Here is a 23,539-nt window from a genome sequence, read left to right on the forward strand (position 1 = left end):
GTGTTACTATCACTAGAAAGATATGGAGGAAATATGGTTCACTTTCCCAGAGTCCCTGATTTAGGGTGAGATAGAATGCCCATGAGAAGAGGGGGAGACATGACACTAGTTCACTGGGTTCCCGGTATTACTCATTGCCTTTGCAGTCCACACAGATCAGACACCAAAAGCAAACTACCAGAAAGTTATTTCTTGACGGAATTAGTTACTTTTTTTTCTCAATTTAGAGAGCGGTTTCCAAAAGCAACAAGAATGTTGCTGAAACCAGTAATCAAAAGCCATTCTGTCAACTGGTAGTTTCCAGGCCAAGGCATTTGGCTCAGCAAACGGGGCGGGGGGTGGGACAGAGCAAGGACCCGGCATGGGTGAGAACCAGTGTGCCCCATTTATTTCGTATGCCTCTCTAAGAATATCTACTCCGGAGCTCTCAAATTTGCTTTCCAATATGCTGCTGAGCATAATGCCATTTGGAGGTAGATTTGGAACAAGTGAGCAACCTCCCCGGCTGTGTTTTTGCCTCAGTGTTGCAGAATTTCAAGCCTGTAAAGGTGAACAGCCTCCCATCTGCCTCCACCTCTCCATCTCGGTGAGCTGACGGATGGCCCAAAGAGACAGCTGGGACTGGGGCGCATCATGGGCCTCCCACCTGTGCTGCAATTGTGCAAAATGGCAGAGGCCTCCAATGAGCGTCAAGCTGTACCTTGCGTGGCAAGCAGCCTGATGGCCCTCCACAGCTGATGGCAGCGGGAGGCTGTACTTCCTGTGGCCTTACATGGTACACAAGGCTGACAATGGCTGAGACAGGCGTGAAATGCCCTGTGTCATTTGGCCTTGCCAAGTTCCTCCTACACTAATTTCTCACACACCCTCCACCTCCGGCACCTCCTACCTTCCCTCCGTATCTCTCATTCCCAAGTCCCTGGACTTGGATTTTTTTTTTTTAATTGGTGTTTGATTTGCCAACATAGAGAATAACACCCAGTGCTCATCCCATCAAGTGCCCCCCTCAGTGCCCATCACCCAGTCACCCCCACCCTGGACTTGGATTTAGTAACAACTTTGTTTTTTTAAAAAATGGACTAAAACTGATCAAACTACCTAAAGAGGCACTGCCGAATAGGGTAGCCACAAGCCACATGTGACAATTTACAGTTCAATTAATTTAAATGAAATAAAGTTAGAAACCTAGCCACGCAGCAAATGTTCAATGGCCACGTGTGGGTAGTGGTTTAATGACATTGGACCATTTGGCTATAGGACATGTCTGTTACTGCACAGAGTTCTACTGGACAGCTCTGGCTAAAGGCTGGAAAGAGCAGATCCCCTTCCTTTCTTCTGTCCCCAGTCCCCCTCTACTCTGTATCCTTGCGAGCTTATTTATATACATGAACAGTATGTATGGATGCAAACCTCTTTTGTTAAAACTGATGAGAAAAGACCCTAAGCACTACTTTGCTCCATGTTTTCTTCACTTTGAGGATGCTCGGAGATCACAATATAAGTGTACAAATAGTGCTTCATTCTTTCGGTGGCCCTGTGGCAATCCATGGTCACCAGGACAACTGTCACCACCCCCTCTTCTAGCCATGCTCCCCTGTGTCCCCTTGCTCCCGTCCCTTGCCAAAATACTGTCACCCTATCCCAGTGTCCACATCCTCAGGCTCTTTTCCAACCCTTGCCCTCACCTCTGGGCCTCATAAAAACCTGGCTCCTTCCCGAGGAAGCTGCCTGCCTCTGCTCTGAAGCTGAGGCAGTGCGTGCTCTCTCAGCCACATTGGCAAAGCCTCCCTTCCTTGGGGTGAATTCCAAACCAAGTCTCCGGCTTTTTCCCTCGACACCCCCAGTCACCCTCAGACTGAAGCCTCCGCTACATCTCCTTGCCATCAGCCCACACCTCCTGGCCCCTGGCCCCCAGTGCCTGACGGCAGCAATGTCTGCTTCACCGTGTTCAGCTCCTCCCTGGATCCTGCAAGCACTCCTTCAACCCCAGATGGAGCATCCAGCCAATAGCTGGCATCACACATGACCCTGACCTTTCGTTCTCACTCTCAGATTACTGCCCCACACCCATGACTGTCTCCCTAAGCAAGATTTCTCATCCCTGAGGACTCTTTACTGACCTTGCCATGGCCACCTATGCTGAGTGAAAGCAGCTCGTTGCAGAAGAACACATACTCTGTGCTTCTACTTATTGAGGTACCTAGAGTAATCCAATTCAGAGTAACAAAGTAGAGTTGTGGTTGCAAAGGGCTGGGGGAGATGGACAAGGATAGTTGTTTAGTAAGTATGAAGTTTCAGTGTTGCAATGATGAAGAAGTTCTGGGGACTCTGTTCACAACCGTATATGAATATATTTAATTTTACTGAACCAGAAGCTTAAAATGTTTAAGATGGTAAATTCCATGTTATGTATTTTTTACCACAATAAAAAAATGCAAAACAAAACTAATGAGGATCCACTCTGTAGCTGGATACCTCTTAACAATCTAGGTGCAAAATGCAGTACTCTGGTGGTGCTAGAAGCATCCTCTCCTCCTCTGGGCATCTAACACCCTATCCCATGCAGCCAGCACACACAGTATCAGGTGGCAGCGCTGACGAAACTCCCTCTCCTTCTGGCACTGGCAATTCCAAGCTCAAGATTCTTTCTGAAGCATAGAGTCAAAGGAGGACAAATTAGAGGAATTAACTAAGGACCATTTGGATATTCCCCCATTTATTATTCTCCAGCAACTAACTGAAAGCCAATAGTTTTTCCAGCTATGCCTCTCATAATTCATTCATGCTCATTAATATGCAAACATGAGTTTCTCAGCTGGCAATGATTCCATGAATTTTTAATTTACATGGGATGAGGCACAGATTAAAACTTTAAACTAAAGCCAAGAGTACAAAGGACTGTGGAGTGTCACCTTGATCCCTACATTTAGACCCTCCGAATGAATTCACAGGCATCATTGTGTGAATGATCATCCGGGAATTATCAAAACAACTCCACTGTAAGTTTTTGTCTTCTCAGTATCAACAGACATACACATTTTGTTTTTAATGGTACCTGTTTGAGGATCACTAAAAAACAGTGAGACCAAAGACATGTCTTGTCATCAATCTTTTATTCTTGGAAAAACTCCAGGCCACCTGGCAAATGCTCAGAGATCTCAACTCTATAGAAAAGCCACAATAATTTGTAGATTTGTGACTAATATGTAAGAAACTCACTTCAACATAAAGGAAATCAGATTTTTAAAAGCACATTAGAAGAGAGAAATTGAGAAACATGGAACTCAATTCCTTCTGGAATTGCAAATCAAATTCTGATTAGTAATTCTAAAGTAAGAGAAGATAGAGGGAAGAGCTTTCTATTTTGAGGACAAAGCCCAAAAGAATTATCATATAAGCCGCATACGTAATTTTAAATTTCTAAAAGCCACATTAGAAAAAGGAAACAGAAGTAAAATTAATTATAATAGTTTAATCCAATATATCCAAAATACTCTTTTTTTAAGATTTTATTTTTAAGTAATCCCTACACCCAACATGAGGCTTATACTCAGGAGTCTGAGATCAAGAATCACATGCTGTACCAACTGAGCCAGCTAGGCACTCCATATTCAAAATATTCTTACATTAACATGTAATCAATATTTTTAAAACTATTAATACAATGTTTACATTCATTTTTTAATGAAGTCTTTAGAATGTAGTATTTTACACTTAACAACACCTCTTAATTTGGACCAGCTACACTCAAGTGCTAAAATAGCCACCAGCCGATACTGTACTGGACAATGCAACTATAGAAGCAAAGAATAGGGATGTCTGGGTGGCTCAGCGGTGATCCCAGGGTCTGGGATCGAGTCTTGCATGAGGCTCCTTGCAGGTGCTTCTCCCTCTCCCTATGTCTCTCTCTCTTTCTCTCATGAAAAAATAAATAAAATCTAAAAAAAAAAAAAAAAAAAAAGAACCAAAGAATAATGTCCTTCTGACAGGAAAAGGACTAGCTCTTGAAATGTGACAAGAAATATCTCTACATTGTCCTCACTGTATTCCTCAAATAATAGCCAGCAACAACTTTGGTTTTTATACTAGCTGCTCCTTTGGCTAGACTAGTATTAATTCAACTTTAATCGTCATGGTACCATCATTTGAAAATTTACAAAATCTGGGGCAGCCCGGGTGGCTCAGCGGTTTAGCGCCACCTTCAGCCCAGGGCGTGATCGAGTCCCCATGTCGGGCTCCCTGCATGGAGCCTGCTTCTCTGTCTCTCTCATGAATAAATAAATCTTAAAAAAAGAAAAAAGAGAAGAAAATTTACAAAATCGTTACTACAAAAACATTACTACAAATGTTTTAACTTTTTTCAACTATAAATTGACTCACTTTTTAAAAAATTAACTTACTCCTAAACAATATCTATGCTAGAACAGATCTGATACTTGACATTTTTTTAATTTTAATTTTTACCTTTTCTTAAGATTTTATTTATTTGAGAAAAAGAGAGAGAGCAAGCATGTGCAGGAGGAGGGGCAGAGGGAGAAGCAGACTCCCCACTGAGCACAGAGCCCAACCCAGGGCTCAATCCCAGGACTCTGGGATCATGACCTAAGGGGAAGGCAGATGCTTAACTGACTGAGCCACCCTGTTATCCCACGATACTTTGATACTTTGATACTTCGATACTTCGTATTTGTTAAAAGAGCTAATGCACATTAAAATAAAATTTAACACTTCAAAGAAGTTTCTGTGCTCCACCTAAAGCCAACAGTGAAATAAAATCTGCTCTCATTTGTGAATCAGTTACAGCATTATCTTTCAAAAGTTTTCCATTTGGCACGTGCAACCCCATTACTATCTGAGTCCCCTAGCACCTAACATTTGTATCTCAAAATTTGTACCTTAAGTATGACATAGCATCCTCATCAAGACTACCTTCTGTCTGGGCGCCACCACAAACACAGCAGGGGAGCATTAACTCCTTTGTATTAAGCTGTTCAAAAGCCACAGAGGTGGGATCAAACTCTTCCCTTAATGACCAGTGGTGGCTCAGTCTCAAAGAAGCCTCATTAATAATTCCTTAATAATTAATAATGATGGCTGCTAAGGCTTCCTGAACTACATGCCAAACACTGCTCTAAGCTATATTATATATATTGTTCTAGTATCTATAACATATATGTTACAACATATATATTACATTAGCAATACGTATCATGCGCACATCATATATACAACACCTCTATGAAGGAGGTATTGTTGTTTTCCTGATTTTCCAGATGAGGAAACAGGGCATGGAGCCCTTAGCAGCTTCCTACAGTCACAGAGCTAGCAAGTGACAGAGCTTTCAAAGCCAAGAAATCTGACTCTGGAAACTGTGCTGTTATCAGCTTGGAGATTACAAATGAAACAAAGAGATGGGAATTGAGAAAGACGGGTTTTATGGCCACAAACTCAAATTCCTCAAAGACAAGATCATCACCCACAGGATGGAGAGGCTGGGACAAGCCAGGTCCTCAAATAGAGAAAGGAATGGAGGACAAGTAAGGTAATTTAGAATATGCTCAAGATGCCTTCCATAAATTACAGTGGAAACTTATTTTACTTAGAAAGAAAGGAAAAACACATGGGAAATCTGAGAGAACAAAGATTCCACAAACACAAAGAGGATGGAAGGATGATGGTTGAATTGAAAGATGGACGGATCGATGGACAGATGGACAGAAGGATAGACAGACAAATAAGCATACAAACATTCACTCCAGACTCAAGAGCAGAGAACAGGAGAATTATAAAAGGACACCCCATCTCTTTGGTCATCCCAAAAGGTGCTTATCCTATGTCTGATAGCACAAGCTGGCACTCTCAAAGGCAATTTGGGTCCTTATGCTCATCCTTGAGACCAAAGCTGTAAAGTAAGCTAGACTGACAGCCTAATTATGTGGCCTTCCTTTGCAAAAGTTCTACTGTACAGAAGAAGATAAAAATCCACTTACATGTATTCCCTATGGGCAGAGTGCACAGCCGCAGCATTGCTGTAACGCCACAGGACAATCGCCGATGACAGGACGTCAAGGATGGCATCGAACTAGGAGAAGGAAACATGGCATTAGTGCTTTCCCGAATTAATAAGGCATGACTGTGAAGACAAAAGACATGGAGGCTTGGAATCTGAGCCAGTGACCTCAGAGCAAAGTGGCTTCACATCATTACGATACAGGCTACTCCTCATTCTCACGTGGGGTCCTGGGAATCTAGAGCTAAGGCCACTGGACGTGCCAGCCTCATGGCAGTGCCATGACTCCTCCACATATCTCGTGCTGTCCCCACCAACTAAGGAAACACACTCTCTGGTGCAGTGGGCTCTGCTCTCTGGGCCCTGGCTCCTAGCACTCTGGAGACACGAAGGGACCTATACTGCTCTGACACCTATTTCCCAGCAGGCAAAATAATTGCAGCATTTCCCCGCCACATGCCAAGTAAAAGATTCAGTAAAAGGATTCTATGCCTCTGGCTTTCAACGGGATTGTTCTACCTAAGGTTCGGGGGGGGGGGGGGGGGGTGGCACTCAAGGGTCCTGGGAAATCTGCTAACACTCCAAAATTGTATACAAAATTCAATGCTCTTGTTTGAACAAAGGAAGGAATGTGTGAGGGACAGGGACAGAAGAAAGAGGAAAAAAGAGAGATGTGTGTGTGGTGGGGAGGGAGAGTGTGTGTGTGTGTGTGTGTGTGTGTGTGTGTGTGGAGAGACTGTCCATACCTTTTTCAAAGGATTCTGAAACAATCTACAACTTCCAAAACATTAAGTTCTCACAGCAAAGGGAAGAAGTGGATTTGGGAACAGGAACACATGCCCTCAGGTACAGGAAACCCTAAAGCTGCATGGGAGGATGCTGGAGCTCTCTGGATGAGTCACTGCACCATATCGTACTTTCGATCTGGAAAACTACAAGCACTAGCAGTCTCTGGAAGGAATGTGGGGAAACTTCACCCATGCTTTAAATATGCCTCTCCTGTCAAACATCTCAGATCCGTTTTCTCTGACCAATTCCCATCAGGAAGCAAGTTTGCAGCCCCTTGAGGAGAATCAAGGGGCTGCAGTCTGACTTGTCTAGTATCAGGAGCCCTTATACTAACCGCCAACATCCCTGCCTGCACCAGCAAATTCTTCACTCCAGCATGTGCCCACTGTCACGCCTACAACCTCGAGGGAGAAAAACAGGCCATAAAACGCTCAAACATCCTCTCAACCAGGTGTGGAAAATGAGGTCCCCCTAATCTGTTCTGGAGACCCGTACGGCATCGTTGCTGTCTACTTACATGGAATTGTAATTTTTTATAGAAGCTATTTCCAGACAAGGTTTGTTTGCATTGCTAAGCTCTCATCTGCTAACCCCCCTCTGAACAGTGAGCCCAGGGTGAGATTTGTGGGCTCAGGAAAAAACGTGCAAAACTTCATAAAAGTACATTTCAGGTTACTTACTGCAAACCCAAAAGCAGAGGCGCTGTACCTCATAACGGAGACAGCTAAAAAGAAAGAAAATATTATTCAGAATATTTTAAGACCTCATGGATATTTTTCTCTCATTTCTGAGTATATTCCTAGAATTGATAGAGCCTTTTTAACATGCCCGGAAAAGTTCCCAGAGAATTAAGTTAAAAATTAACTGTACTTGTAACACCTACAGATTAAAACAGGTAGAGAGAGAAGTGAAAAGATTGCAGACTCCACCAGCAACAGTGTCCCTTCCCACCACATCCTTAAGCACCAAAGGGCCGGCTTCATGATGAAAATGCCAAGCACTTGTCAATCAAACGACTGCTAAGACTTTAAGAATTTAGCAATTGGGGAACAGAGAGCTGGGAACAGCACAAAACTATCAGAGCAGAAGTGCAACCGTCCACACTGTTCCCATCATAAGGTAAATAGGGGTGGTATCTATATGCACACGCCATTGCTAACACAGTTGAGAGCAATCTCTTGCCCATCAGAGCTTAAAATCCAGCGTAGGCCTCAAGAAAACTGTTTAGAAAAACAATAGCAATGATCTTAAATAAGACATGTCTACAAATATAGATTTAACAGTTAAAATTAAAACACTGCTCCATATTCAAAAATCTATCTACTTTTGGGGAAGTTAACTGAGTAGCACAGTTGCCCAATTCTGTGATCTGTTCTGTGCCAAAGCCATGTCCAGCTTCAAAGACTATTCTCAGTTTGCTTTAATAAAGGCAGTTCTCCAAATAAAAGCATATGTCTACCCTCCAACAAAGAATGAAACTCTACCCAATGGGTCAGCAGAGCTTTGAAGTGGACTGTCCCAGGCACAGCTACGACCAGCAGCCGATTCATGGAGTCCGTGAGGTGTGAGTGTGGAGCATGGAGTCAATACCCATTTGGAACCCCCACTCAGCTCACCACATGTCCCTTCTCTGGGGCCTATTCCCTGTCCTATCCATAACATGCACAAATGGACTCTGGACAGCTTTGCAGCCCTGCCCCCAGCCATATCAGGGTCATATGACCCAATGTGAAGCAAGCATATTTCATTTTCTGTGAATTAGGAATTGAGACCAAGAGGGAATCTAGTTCGTCAGTTAATGTTGTTGGAATTGAAACCTGGGAACACAGAAGCAGAGCTGGCCATTGTTTTCTATAAACTCCGAGAAGCAGAAACATAAGCCCGGGGTAAAAACGACTCTTGGGCAAGGGAGTCACTGGCCTCTGAAGGTTTCCAAGCCTTTCCTGGGGGTTAGCTATATTCCAGTCCTCAGGCTGTGTAAGGCAAATGCAATTTATTACATTCCTGATCATCTTTGGTTCTTGCAAAAAAGTGCTCCAGTTGTCCCTGCTGTTCCTCTTACGGGCACAGGGAGAGAGAATAGCAGAGTCCGCAGTATACAGTGATGGGCCGTAGCTTTCATGGGCAATGCAGCTGTGCGATGCAAAGGGGCACTGGATCTGATCTTCCCAAAGGAATCCAACTCACAGGCCACACTGACACGGGCAGAAGGCAGGAGATCCTTTGAGGAGCTGCCCTGAGCACCAAGAGAAGCTAGAGGACGCTGTGCCTGACTTGCACTAGCTACTCCACAACTTGTTAATTAAGCTCCACAAAATTCCATAGAAAGGAGTATTGTTTTTTTTTTCCTTCACAGCCTATTTTTACAGTATCTTAGCCATGTGCTTTTTGTGGGTTACTCCTTTATCAGCAGTGGAAACTTTCCAGCTCCTACCAACATCTTATCTTGCATGAACCCTCGATATATAGAGCAGATAAAGAGGAGCTGCCCAAGCTGGAGCTCCCACACCATCTCTACCCACCCCATCTGGCTTGGGCACCATGGTACGGAGGCCACACCTGAGAAAGCACCCCATCCGCCGGCCGGAAAGACTGCCTGCTTTCCAAGAGGTAAACTGTTACTTTAAAAAGCTTTAATCAAAAAATTGAAAATTAAAATAAAATAAGCTTGAATCAGTTATCTGGTAATACCAGACATTTACACAGTGGACTACAGATTTCAAAGAACTGTATGCCCAGTTGATTATAATTAAAAACACAAGGAACTTTATCTTAGAGATTTGGAACCCAACAAAGGAGATGGCCATTGACGACAGATTTCCCTGACTCAAATGGAGTCGGCATCTGTGATTTCAAACCCTCTCAGAATTTCATGGCAAAGTTCTGCTTGTGTGACTGATTCAAGCCTGCCCAGTGGATGAACAGCTTAGAGCACAAGTGGACTATTAACACTGTTCTAACCCCCATGCACCAAGGAAAATGTGAGCAAGAAGGCTCTAGGTTAACCCAGAGTCCTTCAGAGAAGTGAAGGATTAACATGTATCATTTACTTATAAATTGCCTCTATCTAATCTCCTTAATGAGATGGAAAGAAAGAAAATGCCAGAAATTGCATGGGGAATCCAGGGGACACCGAAGGGCCCTGCACAAGGCCGTGACTCTGACAGCTTCCCTACTGAGCAGTTCCCGCTTGGAGAACTGCAGGCCTGGGCCAGGATGACCCAACCAAAGTAGGGTTTACAAGGCAGGTGCTCCGGGAGCCACAGACATACTTGGCCAAGCGTAGCTGAAAGCCGCCAGAGGTCCAACAAAAGTCTTGTGGTGCCTTTAAGGCAGGTGCACATTCGACCATGGATGACAGATAAGGACCCTCTGGGCCTTGGAATTATGCGGCCAGCTGGCAGGATGCACCGAGAGCCAGGCAGGGGGGCAGCCGTGAGGCGGAGCTCTCTCCCCAAGACTGCTCAGGGTCAAGGCAGGGGCCACAGAGCTGAAGGAAACGAAGCCACCACAGCTGTCAGCTGGTGGTGTGGGGTGGGGTGGGGCCTGGATGACAAATGCCACCACTGCTCTGGAATGGAGTGCCCAACTGTCAGAAGCCTCCACATTCATCTGGAGAGCACTGCTCTCAGAACCCCCTTGAGAAAATCTCAAGAAAGTTCCCGTTCCTCACATTTAGAACTTGTCTCCACCGCTCATAATTTAAACATGTACTTCAGGAGCCAGTGGCCACCAGCAGCCTCCGGAGCATGCAGTTATAGGCCATCGGAGCCTCATTCCTCAGGGAGCTGAGGCCTGGGCTTCCCGTCCTTATGACACTCCCCCTCCCCGTGGTGAGAGTGGCAGCAGACTGCCGTCTAATTAGGCTGGCCTCACACATCCAGAAATGCATCCTTACGCTGGGACTGGGTGCCCTGCATGCCATGCTTTTTTTCCTCCCCCACTAAGGCACAGGGTCCCTAAAATGTTCATAAGTGAAGATCTGTAGTTCTGGGACCTTTCCAGTATCCATCCCCCCATTCATAGAAGAGCACCCTGGGAAGAGCTATCCCTCCTACCTTCAGAGTGTGTGGTATGGGTGGGATGACATCATCACCCCCACTCCCGTATTTCCTTGTCTCACAGCCAGAGTTAAAGATTCAGGGTGCCACAACTCAATGTGAACCAGTGAGAACCTCTCCTGAGTTTTTGTGAAAATACTGGGAAGGGGCTGTCTTTCTAAGATGGGACTGTACAGTTGGTAGCATGAAAACACGTAGCAATTTTCTCCTAAATGGGGAGAAGCTGCCTCAGAATGAAGCCAACATAGAGGAAAGCATACAGGAAGGATGAGAGACACAAATCAGACCCCTGGTAACACAGACTGAACCTCTAGAATCAGCCCTACCTGAGGCACATCCCTATATTTTTTAATTACGTCAGCCAATAATTTCCTTTAATTTGCTCAAGCCAATAATTTTAATTTGCTCAAGTCAATAATTTTCTTTAATTTGCTCAAGCCAGTTTGAGTTGAGTTTATACCACTTGCAGCCATGAGTCTTAATACAATTTACCTTGTCCAATAATCCCATGTCCAAAAAACTCTTTTAGTACTTAAGAAATGGAAAAACGCTTTATACACAGAAGGTTCATAGTAGATTTATGTAATTTATAATAGCAAAACACTGAATGCAATTTAAATGTCCAGCAGTAGGGTGGTGATTAAAGTCCAGTCCATTAAAAAAATAAGCTATATGTAAGGTATACATAATGCATTCCAAAATGTTGACCAAAAATACATTTAGTTAATGCTTATGTGAGCATATTAATTAGAGCAATAGTGATAATCAACATACACGTGGTATGATTAGTGCCATCAGCACGGGGTGCCACGAGAAAGGATGGGCCTGGGTCAAAAGGCATTTTGGCTAGCAAAAGTGCAAACTCAATGGGGAGGTCAGCAGAGGTTTCACAAAGAAGGTGACATTTGAGCAAAATGAGGAAGTGAGGGAGTGAGCCATGCAGTCATCTGGAGGGAAGAACCTTCCAGATAATGGGAACAGTCAGTGCAAAGGCCCGGAGATGGAATACCTGGTATGTGTGAGGCTATTTTGCCTGAAGCAAAAAGGAGCAAGACAAAAGTCATGTGAAATAATAGACTTCCTGTTTGAGAAAAAAAAAAATGAGGTAGAAAAGGGCAAGATACAAGATAATATATGTGATATAACTAGCTTTACTCAACCATGTTTTTAAAATGCATTGTAAACAATTAGAAAAAAAACTTCAGACAGTAACAGTAGTCAATTTGTGCTGGATAGAGATATTTGAGTGGATTTCTTTCCTTTCTACCTTTTTTGTATTTTTTTAAAGACTTTATTTATTCATGAGAGACACACATACACAGAGCGAGAGAGAGAGAGAGAGAGAGAGAGAGAGAGAGAGGCAGAGACACAGACAGAGGGAGGCTCCATGCAGGGAGCCTGACATGGGACTCGATCCTGGGACTCCAGGATCATGCCCTGGGCCAAAGGCATGCGCCAACCCCTGAGCCACCTAGGCGTCCCTTTTTTTGTATTTTCCACGTATTCCATAACCACCATATATGACCATTCAAGTCAGAAAAAAAAAAAAAAGAAATCCATTTTATTTGGGGGAAAAAATTAGCCAACTCCTAAAAACACAGCCAAAGATCTAAAACAGAATAGCAGAAATCAGATTTATGACGTCCATTGAGGAGTAGGCTGCAATGCTTCTGGCTAATCAGAAAACAAACTATCATACATGACTTTAATATGGCTCAGTTTCTGAAATCCATCTCTCCGAGCCAGACCACCTACAGGAGCCAGTTGCTGATACCACAGGACAAAGGAGGGTCACGCCAGCCAAGGTGTGGCACATCTGCAAAATGTCCTTCTCTGTGCAAGGGCCCTCCTGCCTCCCAGGATTTTGCTTTTCCTACACTCTACTCTCATTTATGTGTCCAGGGAGTAATAACAGCTACACTGCCAGAGGCACACACATACAACAGAAGTCTTAAATAAATATTTATACAGGTCCTGTTCGAGACCAGACCTTCCTCAAGTCACGTGCAGGCCAGAACGCCCATCAGCTGGAAACTCAAATTCAAACAGAAAGACAGCTGGAAAGTGGGGTGGACCCAGGCAACCCCCTGTCAGGACAAAGCCGAATGCAAATCACGCAGCTGAATAAGCAGCAAGCTTTGAGGGAGGACTGTGGAGGTTCGAAGTGCCTTGGAAATGCAGAGAGGTGAGGGTGCCAGCAAGGCGACCGTGGTCAACGTGGTCAACGCTGGCTGCAGAGAGCCCTGGACAACGTCGAACAAAGAATGCCATTTCAATTGCAGGCTAGATTTACAGCAACAATGAGGTCCCATCTGTCATCCTCTCCTAAGTAAGGCAATAATTATCTTGAGCCTTAGCACTCTTTAGCAATACCCCGGGCCCCGTAACACCTCCGAGTTTGCTAAATTATGTGGCCAGTAAAGCTCCGTTAATAAATCAATCCCACTTTAATTAGACCACCTCTGTCACTCAGACGCCTGGCAACCGCCTTGCCCGCAGCCGGGTGACTAACCCAACCTGAGCAGCCTTCTCTCCATCACCACCTTCGTCGTGCCTGCGGCAGCCCAGACACAAAAGGTGGCGCTAAGAGGGGTCAAAATTAATTGGTTTATGTTCAAATCGCTTCAACAGAACGTCCATAATCTGTGATAGGATGCTGAATTCAGTCCTCACTGGAGGAAAAGAGAGGGAGAAGCAGTTTGAAAAACAAATCGAAGGGCACCTGCGTGGCTCAGTGGTTGAGCCCAGTCTGCTGTCAGCTCAGGTTGTGACCCTGGGGCCCTGGGATTGAGTCCCCCCATCACGCCTCCCGCGGGGAGCCTGCTTCTCCCTCTGCCTGTCTCTGCCTCTGTGTGTGTGTCTCTCATGAATAAATAAAATCTTACAAAAAAAAAATCAAAACAGCTTCGCCCCTTAGACTACTCATTCTCCACTGCAGCACAGTGACTTGACTTTGTATTTTATCTGTCTAGATCAGAATTTGCAAAAGGGCCACCTGTGGATGAAATCTGGAAGTTTTTGTGTGACCTATACAGTTCTAGTCAAATATCAGAATTGGCTACCACCATTTTTACATCAGGAGACTTCACAAATTAATACAAAGAAGTACACTTGGATTTTTGGCTTCTCTGGAAAACCTGAGATCTGCTGGTGCAGAGCTGTCCCTCCCTCCCAACAATACCAGTGGGGGCATGGGGCATGCACCGTTGGCCATCTGCCTCTCCTACAGCATCAGACCCAGCTGGCCTCCGTCTCCCTGCCCGGCCCCTCTGGCCTCTAGTTGACTCAGTAGGCTTCGGTATGGGGCCTTAGATGCAGCCCACAAGCAGCATAAGGGAAAGGACAGTAGCTTCATCTCTGAATCTGCAGTTCTCAGCAAAATGCCTGCCACATAGTCATTGTGCTGCATGGATGGTGGTCTCCAATGTTTCCTACTAGAAGGTCTGGTTCTCAGCAAATTACAGTTAGCTGTACCATGGGTCAGGTTCTCAAAGTCTATCATTTTTGAAGAGTTTCTGCAGAACCAAGAACCATTAGTCAGTCCCAGGCAGGCTATAGGCACTGCCCACCCACACTCCAGGGCTCTGCCTGCCTGCAGGGAAGCAAACCCTCACCGAGACACAGCCTTGGTTACCCAACTTTCATGAATATTTATGGACTATCTTCCATCAAGTCAACGATCTACCCTCACTTGTTGGTACACTAACTCTAAAGATCTCATTGGCCAGAACTAATAGTAGGAGCATGGTTCTTGCTGAATATCAATTACATATTTTTCATCACATGTAATTTTACTCCTCCTTGTGTTGTGGTTCCCTGCGATGCCAGCACAGCTCTCAAGAAAGTAGTATATTACTCATGGGCAACAGGTGTGGCCGGGCATCCTCAGGCTATACTCAGCTCCTATCCTACAATCCACCCTGTCTAGTCCAGCTTGAGCCCACCAATCATCCTTACATTCAACAAATGTTTATTGATCATCTACTACATGCCATATACTATTGCACCAAGCTGGGGATGCCACAGTCACTTGCTCAACAATTTGATGACATATGCCTATGAAAGCCCTAACTATCCCTTAATCACAGAACACTTTTTTTTTTTTTGCCTAATAAATAAAGCATTCATTCAGAAGAAAACAGAGATGGGTAAATTTTTATAAAACAGAACCCTCACAGTTTGTCTTGTCTAGCCTTCTGAGTGTGGTTGCTGAGAATGCAAGCCTAAATGCTCACTCTCAGTCCATTCTAACTTGACTCAGCACCTCTCCTCTGCCACCCCTTCCCAGTGCCCTCACCTTGTACCACCCAGAAATGATCCTTGTCTTCCCCAACCAGCTTACGAAAACCTTAAGTCAGGAGTTACACAGTATTCACCTCTCTGTCCCCAGGGTCTGTGAAAGCACCAGCACATAGTTGGTGCTCATTAATTGCTGACTAATAAATGCCTGAGCAATCTCTAAATTTAAACAGTAGTGTCTGGGTAATCAGAGTTAGCGATGCATGGATGTTGCCACCTAAGGTCACTCTTTGTCAGATCACTAAGATGGTCCTTCTTCTGACACTGCTGACACCATACCACACAAGGGACCTCTCTGGCTTAAAGAACTGCTAAAGAACTTTTTTAAAAAACAGAACATATCATGGAGAAGAGGAATACAATGAATAAGACTTCAAAGACTTGGCTTAAAGAAATGGTGCTGAATAAATATTTACTCAGTGGAACTAAATCAAAGTCATTAGAAGACCATTAGCCTTATCATTTGGACAATAAAAGTCAAACATAGTAGAATAAAGACATTTTCTTCCTTCCCTTCCTCTCCTTCTCCTCTATAAAACCCACCAAAGCAATGAGAAGCATGGAACAACAGAGAAAGAATATAATGATCAAAGAAATTAGAAAATGGTCAACCTCAAACTCCCAATTACAAAGAAAATCTACAAATACCTTAAAATTTACCTTACACTGAGGAAGATGTTGAAAGCTGGTAACACACCTAAATCACATCTTAGGCAGAGCTCAGAGTGCTCCACAATTTCATGCTACCAACATCAAAAGCCTGAACAATTACCCTTTAAAGGCATAACAAGTTTGGGAGTAGCAACATCCACTTCCAAACCCTTTTCTCACAATCTACACAGTAGAGAGGAGGGGAGGTGAAACCAAACAGATGCTGAGATGGCCACCAGTGTAAGAACCAGGCAGCTGGAAAACCAATGGCATTTTCAACAAGAAGAGCAGAGGTTGTACTGTCAACCATGCGGTGTTCTCTTGCTCATAAGGAAGCGAGACGCTTGATGAGGTAGAGACTACCAAGATCAGACGTAAAGCACCTGAGAAAAGATACTCAAATTAAATTATGCTGCTCCTTTCAGGCCCCAGGTCTCCATAAAGCCCCAATTTTTGAACAGTGACGTACTGGCAGATAGTAGCAGGGAACCAAAGAGATGAAGATGTGCATTCAGCATATGTGAGGCTACCAGGCACTGAAGTCAATACACAAGTACCAGTTATTCTAGAGTAGCCACCAACAGTGAGAAAATGAAACTTTAAAATTATACATTTTGGGCAGCCCCAGTGGCACAGTGGTTTGGCGCTGCCTGCAGCCCGGGGCATGATCCTGGAGACCCGGGATCGAGTCCCACGTCGGGCTCCCTGTATGGAGCCTGCTTCTCCCTCTGCCTGTGTCTCTGCCTCTCTCTCTCTGTCTCTATGAATAAATAAATAAAAATCTTTAAAAAAAATTAAAAAAATAAATAAATAAAATTATACATTTTGAACAGAAAACACCAAATACCTAGAAATAAACTAATGAAAAATGTGTAGGACCTCTACCTAGAAAAATAGTAAAATGTTACTGAGAGGAGTTAAAGAAGACTAAACAAAGGGAGGGATATACCGTGCTCATGGGCCACAAGACTTGACATTAGCAACCAAAATTCTAGCAGGTTTTTTGCGAGAGAATAAGATGATTCTCAAGTTTGAAATGTGGAGAATCAAAAATAGCTAAGATAATACTGAACAACAACCCAAAAAACCAGAAGACAGTCATCACCATATATCAAGATTTATTTCAGGGGCACCTGGGTGGCTCAGTGGTTGAGCATCTGCCTTCAGCTCAGGTCATGATTCTGGAGTCCTGAGATCGAGTCCCACATCAGGCTCCTTGCAGTGAGTCTGCTTCTCCCTCTGCCTATATCTTTGCCTCTGTGTATCTCTCATGAATAAATAAAATCTTTAAAAAAAAGATTTCAAAGTTTCAGTAATTGAGATAGTAAAGTATTGGCCTAAGGATAAACAAAAAGACCACAGAACAAAATCAGATCCACACACATGGTCACTTGATTTATAACAAAGGCACTCCTAAAGAATACTGGGGAAAAGAAAGATCTTTTCAATAAATGGTACCAAGACACTGACTCTACCTCAAACCATACACAAAAGAACAACTAGAGATGAGCTGTAGTATATATACAATAAGTACAAAATAACCCAGTAGATACCTGAAATATAATATGGGAGAATATTTTCATAATCTTGGGAAAAGAAAAATAGTTCTTAAATAGGACATAAAAGCATTAATCATAAAGGAAAAGATCAGTAAATTAAACTACATTATAAGACCCCAGTGAAAGAGCAAAACAGCAAGCCACAGAGTGGAAGAAGATATTTATAATACTAATAACTACCAGTGGACTATATCCAGAATATATAAAAAAGTCTTACAAATCAATAAGAGAGAAAGAACCCAAAAAGAAAACGGGCAAAGATTTAACAAGCTTCTTACGAAACATAATACACAAATGACCAAAAAAACTTAAGAAAACATGCTCAACTGCATTCATAACCATGGAAAATAAAATAAAATCACAAAGAGATACCACTACACAAGAGAAAAAGGCTGACCATTTAAAACGTCAGCAAGGATGTATTCCAAATGGGACTCTTAGAAACTGCCGATGGAAGTGCAAATTGGTAAAAATGCTTTAGAAAACTGGCTGCAAATATCTATTTAAAAAAAAATGATCATACTCTATGGCCCCAACCATCCCACTCCTAGATACACACCCAAAAGAAATGCATACATATGGATATGGGAAGATGCTTATAAAACCACTCACGGCAGCATAGTTTGCACACATTTCATAATCATCACAACTGGAAACAATCAGGATCCCTGGGTGGCTCAGTGGTTTAGCGCCTGCCTTTGGCCCAGGGCGTGATCCTGGAGACCCGGGATCGAGTCCCATGTCAGGCTTCCTGCATGGAGCCTGCTTCTCCCTCTGCCTGTGTCTCTGCCTCTATCTCACATGAGTAAATAAATAAAATCTTAAAAAAAAAAAAAAAAACTGGAAACAATCCAAATGTTCAACAGTAGCATGAGTAAATTGGTGGTATCTTCACCCAATGGAATACTATACAACACTGACAATAAGTGAGTTATATATTTATCTGTAATTACATGTATGAATCCCAACAAATAATGATCAGGGGAAAGGAAGGAAAAGAAAGCTTTCACTGAACAGATGATCTATTTATGATTCTGTTTGTATAACATTTGAAAACAGACCGAGCAACGAAGGGTAGTAGAATTCAGGATGTGGTTATCTCTAGGGTAGGGAGCAGTGGGTGGGAATGGACAGGAGAAGGGCTTTTCAAATGAAAAGTGTGAGTGGTGGTTACACAGGTATGTTCATTTTGTGAAAATGCATCAAACTATAATTTTGATCTGTGCAGTCTTCCAGATGTCTTTTATAATTTAAAAAAATACTTACAAATCAGTTTTAAAAAAAAACCCTAAGCATAAAAGATATAAAGCAATTTTAGAAAAAGAATCTAAAACCGCCAAGAGGGCAAAAGTGGATAATAAAAGAAAACATCAGGAGCACCTGGCTGTCGGTTTCGGCTCAGGTCATGATCTCAGGGTTGTGAGACTGAGCCCCGTGTCAGGCTCCATGCTGAGTGGGGAGCCTGCTTTAAGAGTCTCTCCTCTGCCCCTCCCTACCTCTAAAATAAATTAATTAAAAAAAAAAAAAAGAAAACAGTCCTGTTTCACCTATGAGAATGGCAAAAATAAAAGAACTTTTTAAATGCCGAGTGTTGGTGAGGATATGGGGGTACAAATCCTCTCATTCAGTGCCAGCAGGAAAACCTCTTCAATGGTAAACTTGGGAATATGAAGCAGAATTTAAGACACACAGCTACTGACCCCAGCAGTTCTACTTTGAAAAATGTATTCTATGCTTGTACTGGTACAGGGGCAGAAAAATGCATAAAAGGGTGTTTGTAACATAACAGCAAAACATTAACCATGTAGATATCCGTTCATAAGGGAGAGAGTTAAGAAGTTATTGTACATTCATACCGTGAGGTCATACCATTAAGTTCTTGAAAAGATTTGTAATGATGCAAAATGTAATGAGTGACTAAAACAAGGCAGTGAATAGAATGATTATTAAAGCTTACGTGAGTGTGTGTACAGAAATAAATATACACATATGCAGATAAAGCGTCAGAAAAGTTGGGGAGCCCGGGTGGCTCAGGGGTTTAGCGCCGCCTTCAGCCCAGGGTGTGATCCTGGAGACCTGGGATCGAGTCCCGCGTCGGGCTCCCTCCATGGAGCCTGCTTCTCCCTCTGCCTGTGTCTCTCATGAATAAATAAATAAAATCTTAAAAAAAACAAAAGTTATGCAACAGCCCATGGATGATGATCATCTCAGAAGGGAATGGGAGTGGAGGTGGGAAGAATGCCCTCATTCCACAGTAAATCCTTTTGTATGCTTTGGTTTTCTTACTCTGTGTATGTGCCAGCATATACTTCCAAGGTGGAGAAAGAGGTTCATGTGCCACAACTGAAGAGAGAAGTCTAACCACCTGTGATACTGTCACCGTGAATCAGTTATTATGTCGCTGCTTGCCATCACGGGCTTAAAGTGGACTTGGCCAAAAAGGATTTGTGCAGAGATATAAGTGACTAACATTTTAGACTACCCAGGCCTATTCCCTAGTGAAAAATCAAATAGACCTACTATTTGTCAACATTCACGAAATAAAAAAGTCAGAGATCTCCAAAAATTAAAGTCCCCACAAGTAATATCCTTCTCCATTTACAACAAAATGTTTCCTTTCTAGTTGGGAATGATGCTAATGGAGAATAAAAAGAAAGAGGAACAAATGCAAATAATCTTAATGCCACAACTGTCCCAGATGTTCAATGGTTATCTAGATACAAAGGTCAGAAAACTTATTTTGCAGTGATTGAGTAGGTCAGGTCTCTACTCAACTGTATTGCCTCGTGTTTTAGGACTAAAAGACTTCTATGCTCTCTTTTTTTAAAGACTATCACACCTGAGGTAGTGAATTGCATAACCTTAGCATTCTTATCACCACAATAAGAAAACTAGACCCAAATAAGATTTGTAGTAGAATAAAGGTAATTTACTTAACAAAAATGATTCACTTTGTTTGAAAGCTTGTGTTAACTGATGTATTTTGGAGTACCCAAGGTCTATTATGTTCCAATACAATATCATCAACTTTCATTAACCTTAAGCATGAGTCGTTATAGCCTACAAAAAGGCAGAAACAAGAATAAAAGAAATTTTAAGTCTACTCTCTAAGTCAACAACAAATGCATTAGCTACAATATGTGCCCTGTAAGCATTCTAGAGGGAGAATATATAAGAGTAAAGAAAAGAGATCATCAGATCCACCATACAATCAATACAACTTCATGAGAGAAGCCTGGGGATCAGTCACAGCGAATATGGAAGATAAAAGCCTCCGAAGTGAAATTGTAGAGACACCATGATGTCACTAAGCCAAAGACCCATAGAGCAGCTGGTTACCCTGATACAAATGACCTGAACTGGGCTCTGATAGGATGTGATAGATGGAAAGCTGTGTTTTTGGCATTTTACATCAACTGGGACAATCTCCCAGTGATATTGAACTATAAATCAAAGATGAATCAGTGCTGATGCCCCCAGAAGAAAATAAAAGTAAAGAGTCATGGTTTTTCTTGATCCTATGACAATAATTCTTCCCTGAGAGGATCAACTTTGCTTTTGCTCAGTGCTCATAAATAACTCATAACTAGGCATCAGGACAGTGAATTAAACTCTCTGCCATGGTTGGCCCATCCAGCAGAGTTTTTCAAAATAATTCCCCTGAACACTGTAGGTTTATGCTTACTTCCACTATCTCAAGCCCACAGTGATTTTCACCCCCCCCTCTCCACCTCATCTCAGCCAGAGCAACATCCTCTCATCTCTGTTAAGAATTAGGATTCTGGGAAGCCCCATGGCTCAGTGGTTTAGCGCCGCCTTCAGCCCAGGGTGAGATCCTGGAGACCTGGGATGGAGTCCCACATTGGGCTCCCTGCATGGAGCCTGCTTCTCCCTCTGCCTGTGTCTCTCCCTCTCTCTATGTCTCTCATGAATAAATAAAATCTTAAAAAAAAAAAAAAAGGAGTGGAAAGCTTTAAAAAAAAAAAAAAAGAATTAGGATTCTGTTAAAATCTAACTGCAAGGATTCAATTAAAAACAACACCTGAAAAACACTTATAGGACCAAAGACTCCCTACTCCTATCAGTAAGGGGATGGTCTTCACACTACATACCGTCCTTTGTAGGGAGGACTACTGTTCTAACCACTATCACATCCCCACTCCCTGGCCCAAATCAAGTCTCTAGTATAATTATTGCCCATCAGGAAAGGAAGGCTGGTTCCTTCCTTTCAGAAGTATGGAATATTCTGGTTCCGTACTCAGAGATGGTCCTCAAAGATGTCCATCAGCTACCGCCAACCAATGGGACCCACAACACTCTGTTTCATGGATACCATGGAATTTTTTCCTGAGATCCTCACAGACAAAGACACTGGAGCTGTTTTTGCTTGTTCTGCTCTCTTTTTTCTTCTTATAAATCTCCTTTGGAGGGCTCCTTCCCATGCCAGGAGGGGTATCCTGCCTTCAGTGATAAGGCCAGGCCACCAAATATTAGAGAGCTGGCCTGAAAATGAAGCTGACATGGAAGGAAGGTGAGAGGAGGGAAAAGGAAGGAACCACAGGAGGAGACAAACAGAATTCTGACAACTTCACGTGAGGCCATGAATCCAGTCAGGTGTATTCTGTAATATGTTCTCCTTCAATTTGTTTAAATTAATACAAGGGCTTTCTATTGTTTGCATCTGGAATACCCTTGACTGCTACAACATATGTGCATCTCTTTCAATCAGAACCCTCAATGCTAAGTCTCACGCTCCTCCCCCACTCATGTTGGCTTCACTTCAAAGATAAATTAGGAATCAATTCACGGGAGGATTTCTTCAAACAATAAGCTCTCCTCAAATTATAAAGAGCCTCAGTCTTAAGAATCTAATTATATTCAGTTCAACAACATAGGAGGACACACAATAGGTAAAATATACAGCTAACAGGCTAATGGATAAAACAGTATTGCCTAGTTACTGTCTCACTTTGCACTGACTCTTTCTCCCTTGTGTTTATTTTCTTACAGTCGAAAGGACACATCTAATGGGCAATGAAGCCATGGTTGACCACGGAACAAGGGGATTCCTGTCAGCTCACTCTCATTTGCCTCTAACATGACCTTGTCTCACTACCAAGTTAAGGGGGAAAAAGCCTAAGGTACTGAAATAATTTTTACTCAGGAAAAAAAAAAAAATCCCCAAAATTCTACTTTATAGATTTTCAGAGAGTTTTGGAGTATCTCTGTCAGAGGTCCTCAAGACCACCCACCCCCAGGTTTGGGGATTCACCAGAAGGGCCCACCGGTATCAGCATGTAGTTATATCCATGGCTGAGATTTATTACAGCAAAAGGATTTGAAAGCCGAATCGGGGAAGGGAAAAGATGCATGAAATGAAATGGGGAGAAGACAAAGCTTAAGTTTTTAAGAGTCCTCTCCCAAAGAATCCAGGAAGGATGTGTTTAATTCCTCCAGCAACAAGTTGTGACAACATGTGCCAAGTGTTGTCTACCAGGGAGGCTCTTTAGAGAGTCAGCACCCAGGGATTTTAACAGGGGCTCATCACATAAGAACCTTCTGTCTAGCACAAACCAAAATTCCAGATTCCCAGAAGGCAAGCAAGCAGGTGTTCAGCATAAACCACATTGCTCGTACAGAGTTTAGGCTCAGTGAGCCTCTTACCATTGAGAGAAAGTTTAATACCAGGGTAGAAAACTATTTACTGGCCAAGTCCCCACATGTCACCCAAAGGCAAACCTTGCAAGCAGACTTATCCAAGGACAGGGAGTGCGCATCTACTATGTGCACACCTTGTCTGCACAGGACCAAAGCTTAAATTCCTCACATCATGGTGAGAGCTGAGCCCTGAGACATGGAGTGGCTTGCCCAAAATGACACAACAAAGCTAGAACTAACACCCAGGTCTCCAGATTCACAGGGAGGGGAAGATATGGTCACCCTCACTCTCAGCTTCCAGACACAGGCACACACATCTTCCAGTGAAGTTCGCTTCGGAGGCTGCAAATGAAGACAACACCAAGGCAGCTGTGATTCTCAGGCCACAAACTCTCCATGGCAACAGTAATTACATCCATGGGCTAAAAGTTTCACCGACAGAATAAGTATCATGTTTAAGATGCTACTGCTACCCCTCCCTCTTAGCAAAAGACACCTTCCCAACTCAATTT

General features: G+C 43.1%; 1 protein-coding gene across 1 annotated transcript in view; it reads right to left on the bottom strand.

The window, feature by feature from the left end:
• TMEM163 (transmembrane protein 163) overlaps window positions 1-23,539 on the bottom strand; it is a gene marked incomplete at its 5' end in the record, with an annotated part of 225,155 nt that overhangs the window by 80,389 nt on the left and 121,227 nt on the right. Inside the window, 2 exons of the mRNA XM_041740005.1 lie at window positions 5,991-6,082; window positions 7,480-7,523. Of these exons, the coding sequence (XP_041595939.1) occupies window positions 5,991-6,082; window positions 7,480-7,523 (136 nt within the window). The remainder of the gene's footprint in view (window positions 1-5,990; window positions 6,083-7,479; window positions 7,524-23,539) is intronic.

This window comes from Vulpes lagopus, chromosome 24 (assembly GCF_018345385.1).
Source record: "Vulpes lagopus strain Blue_001 chromosome 24, ASM1834538v1, whole genome shotgun sequence".
Lineage (NCBI taxonomy): Eukaryota > Metazoa > Chordata > Mammalia > Carnivora > Canidae > Vulpes > Vulpes lagopus.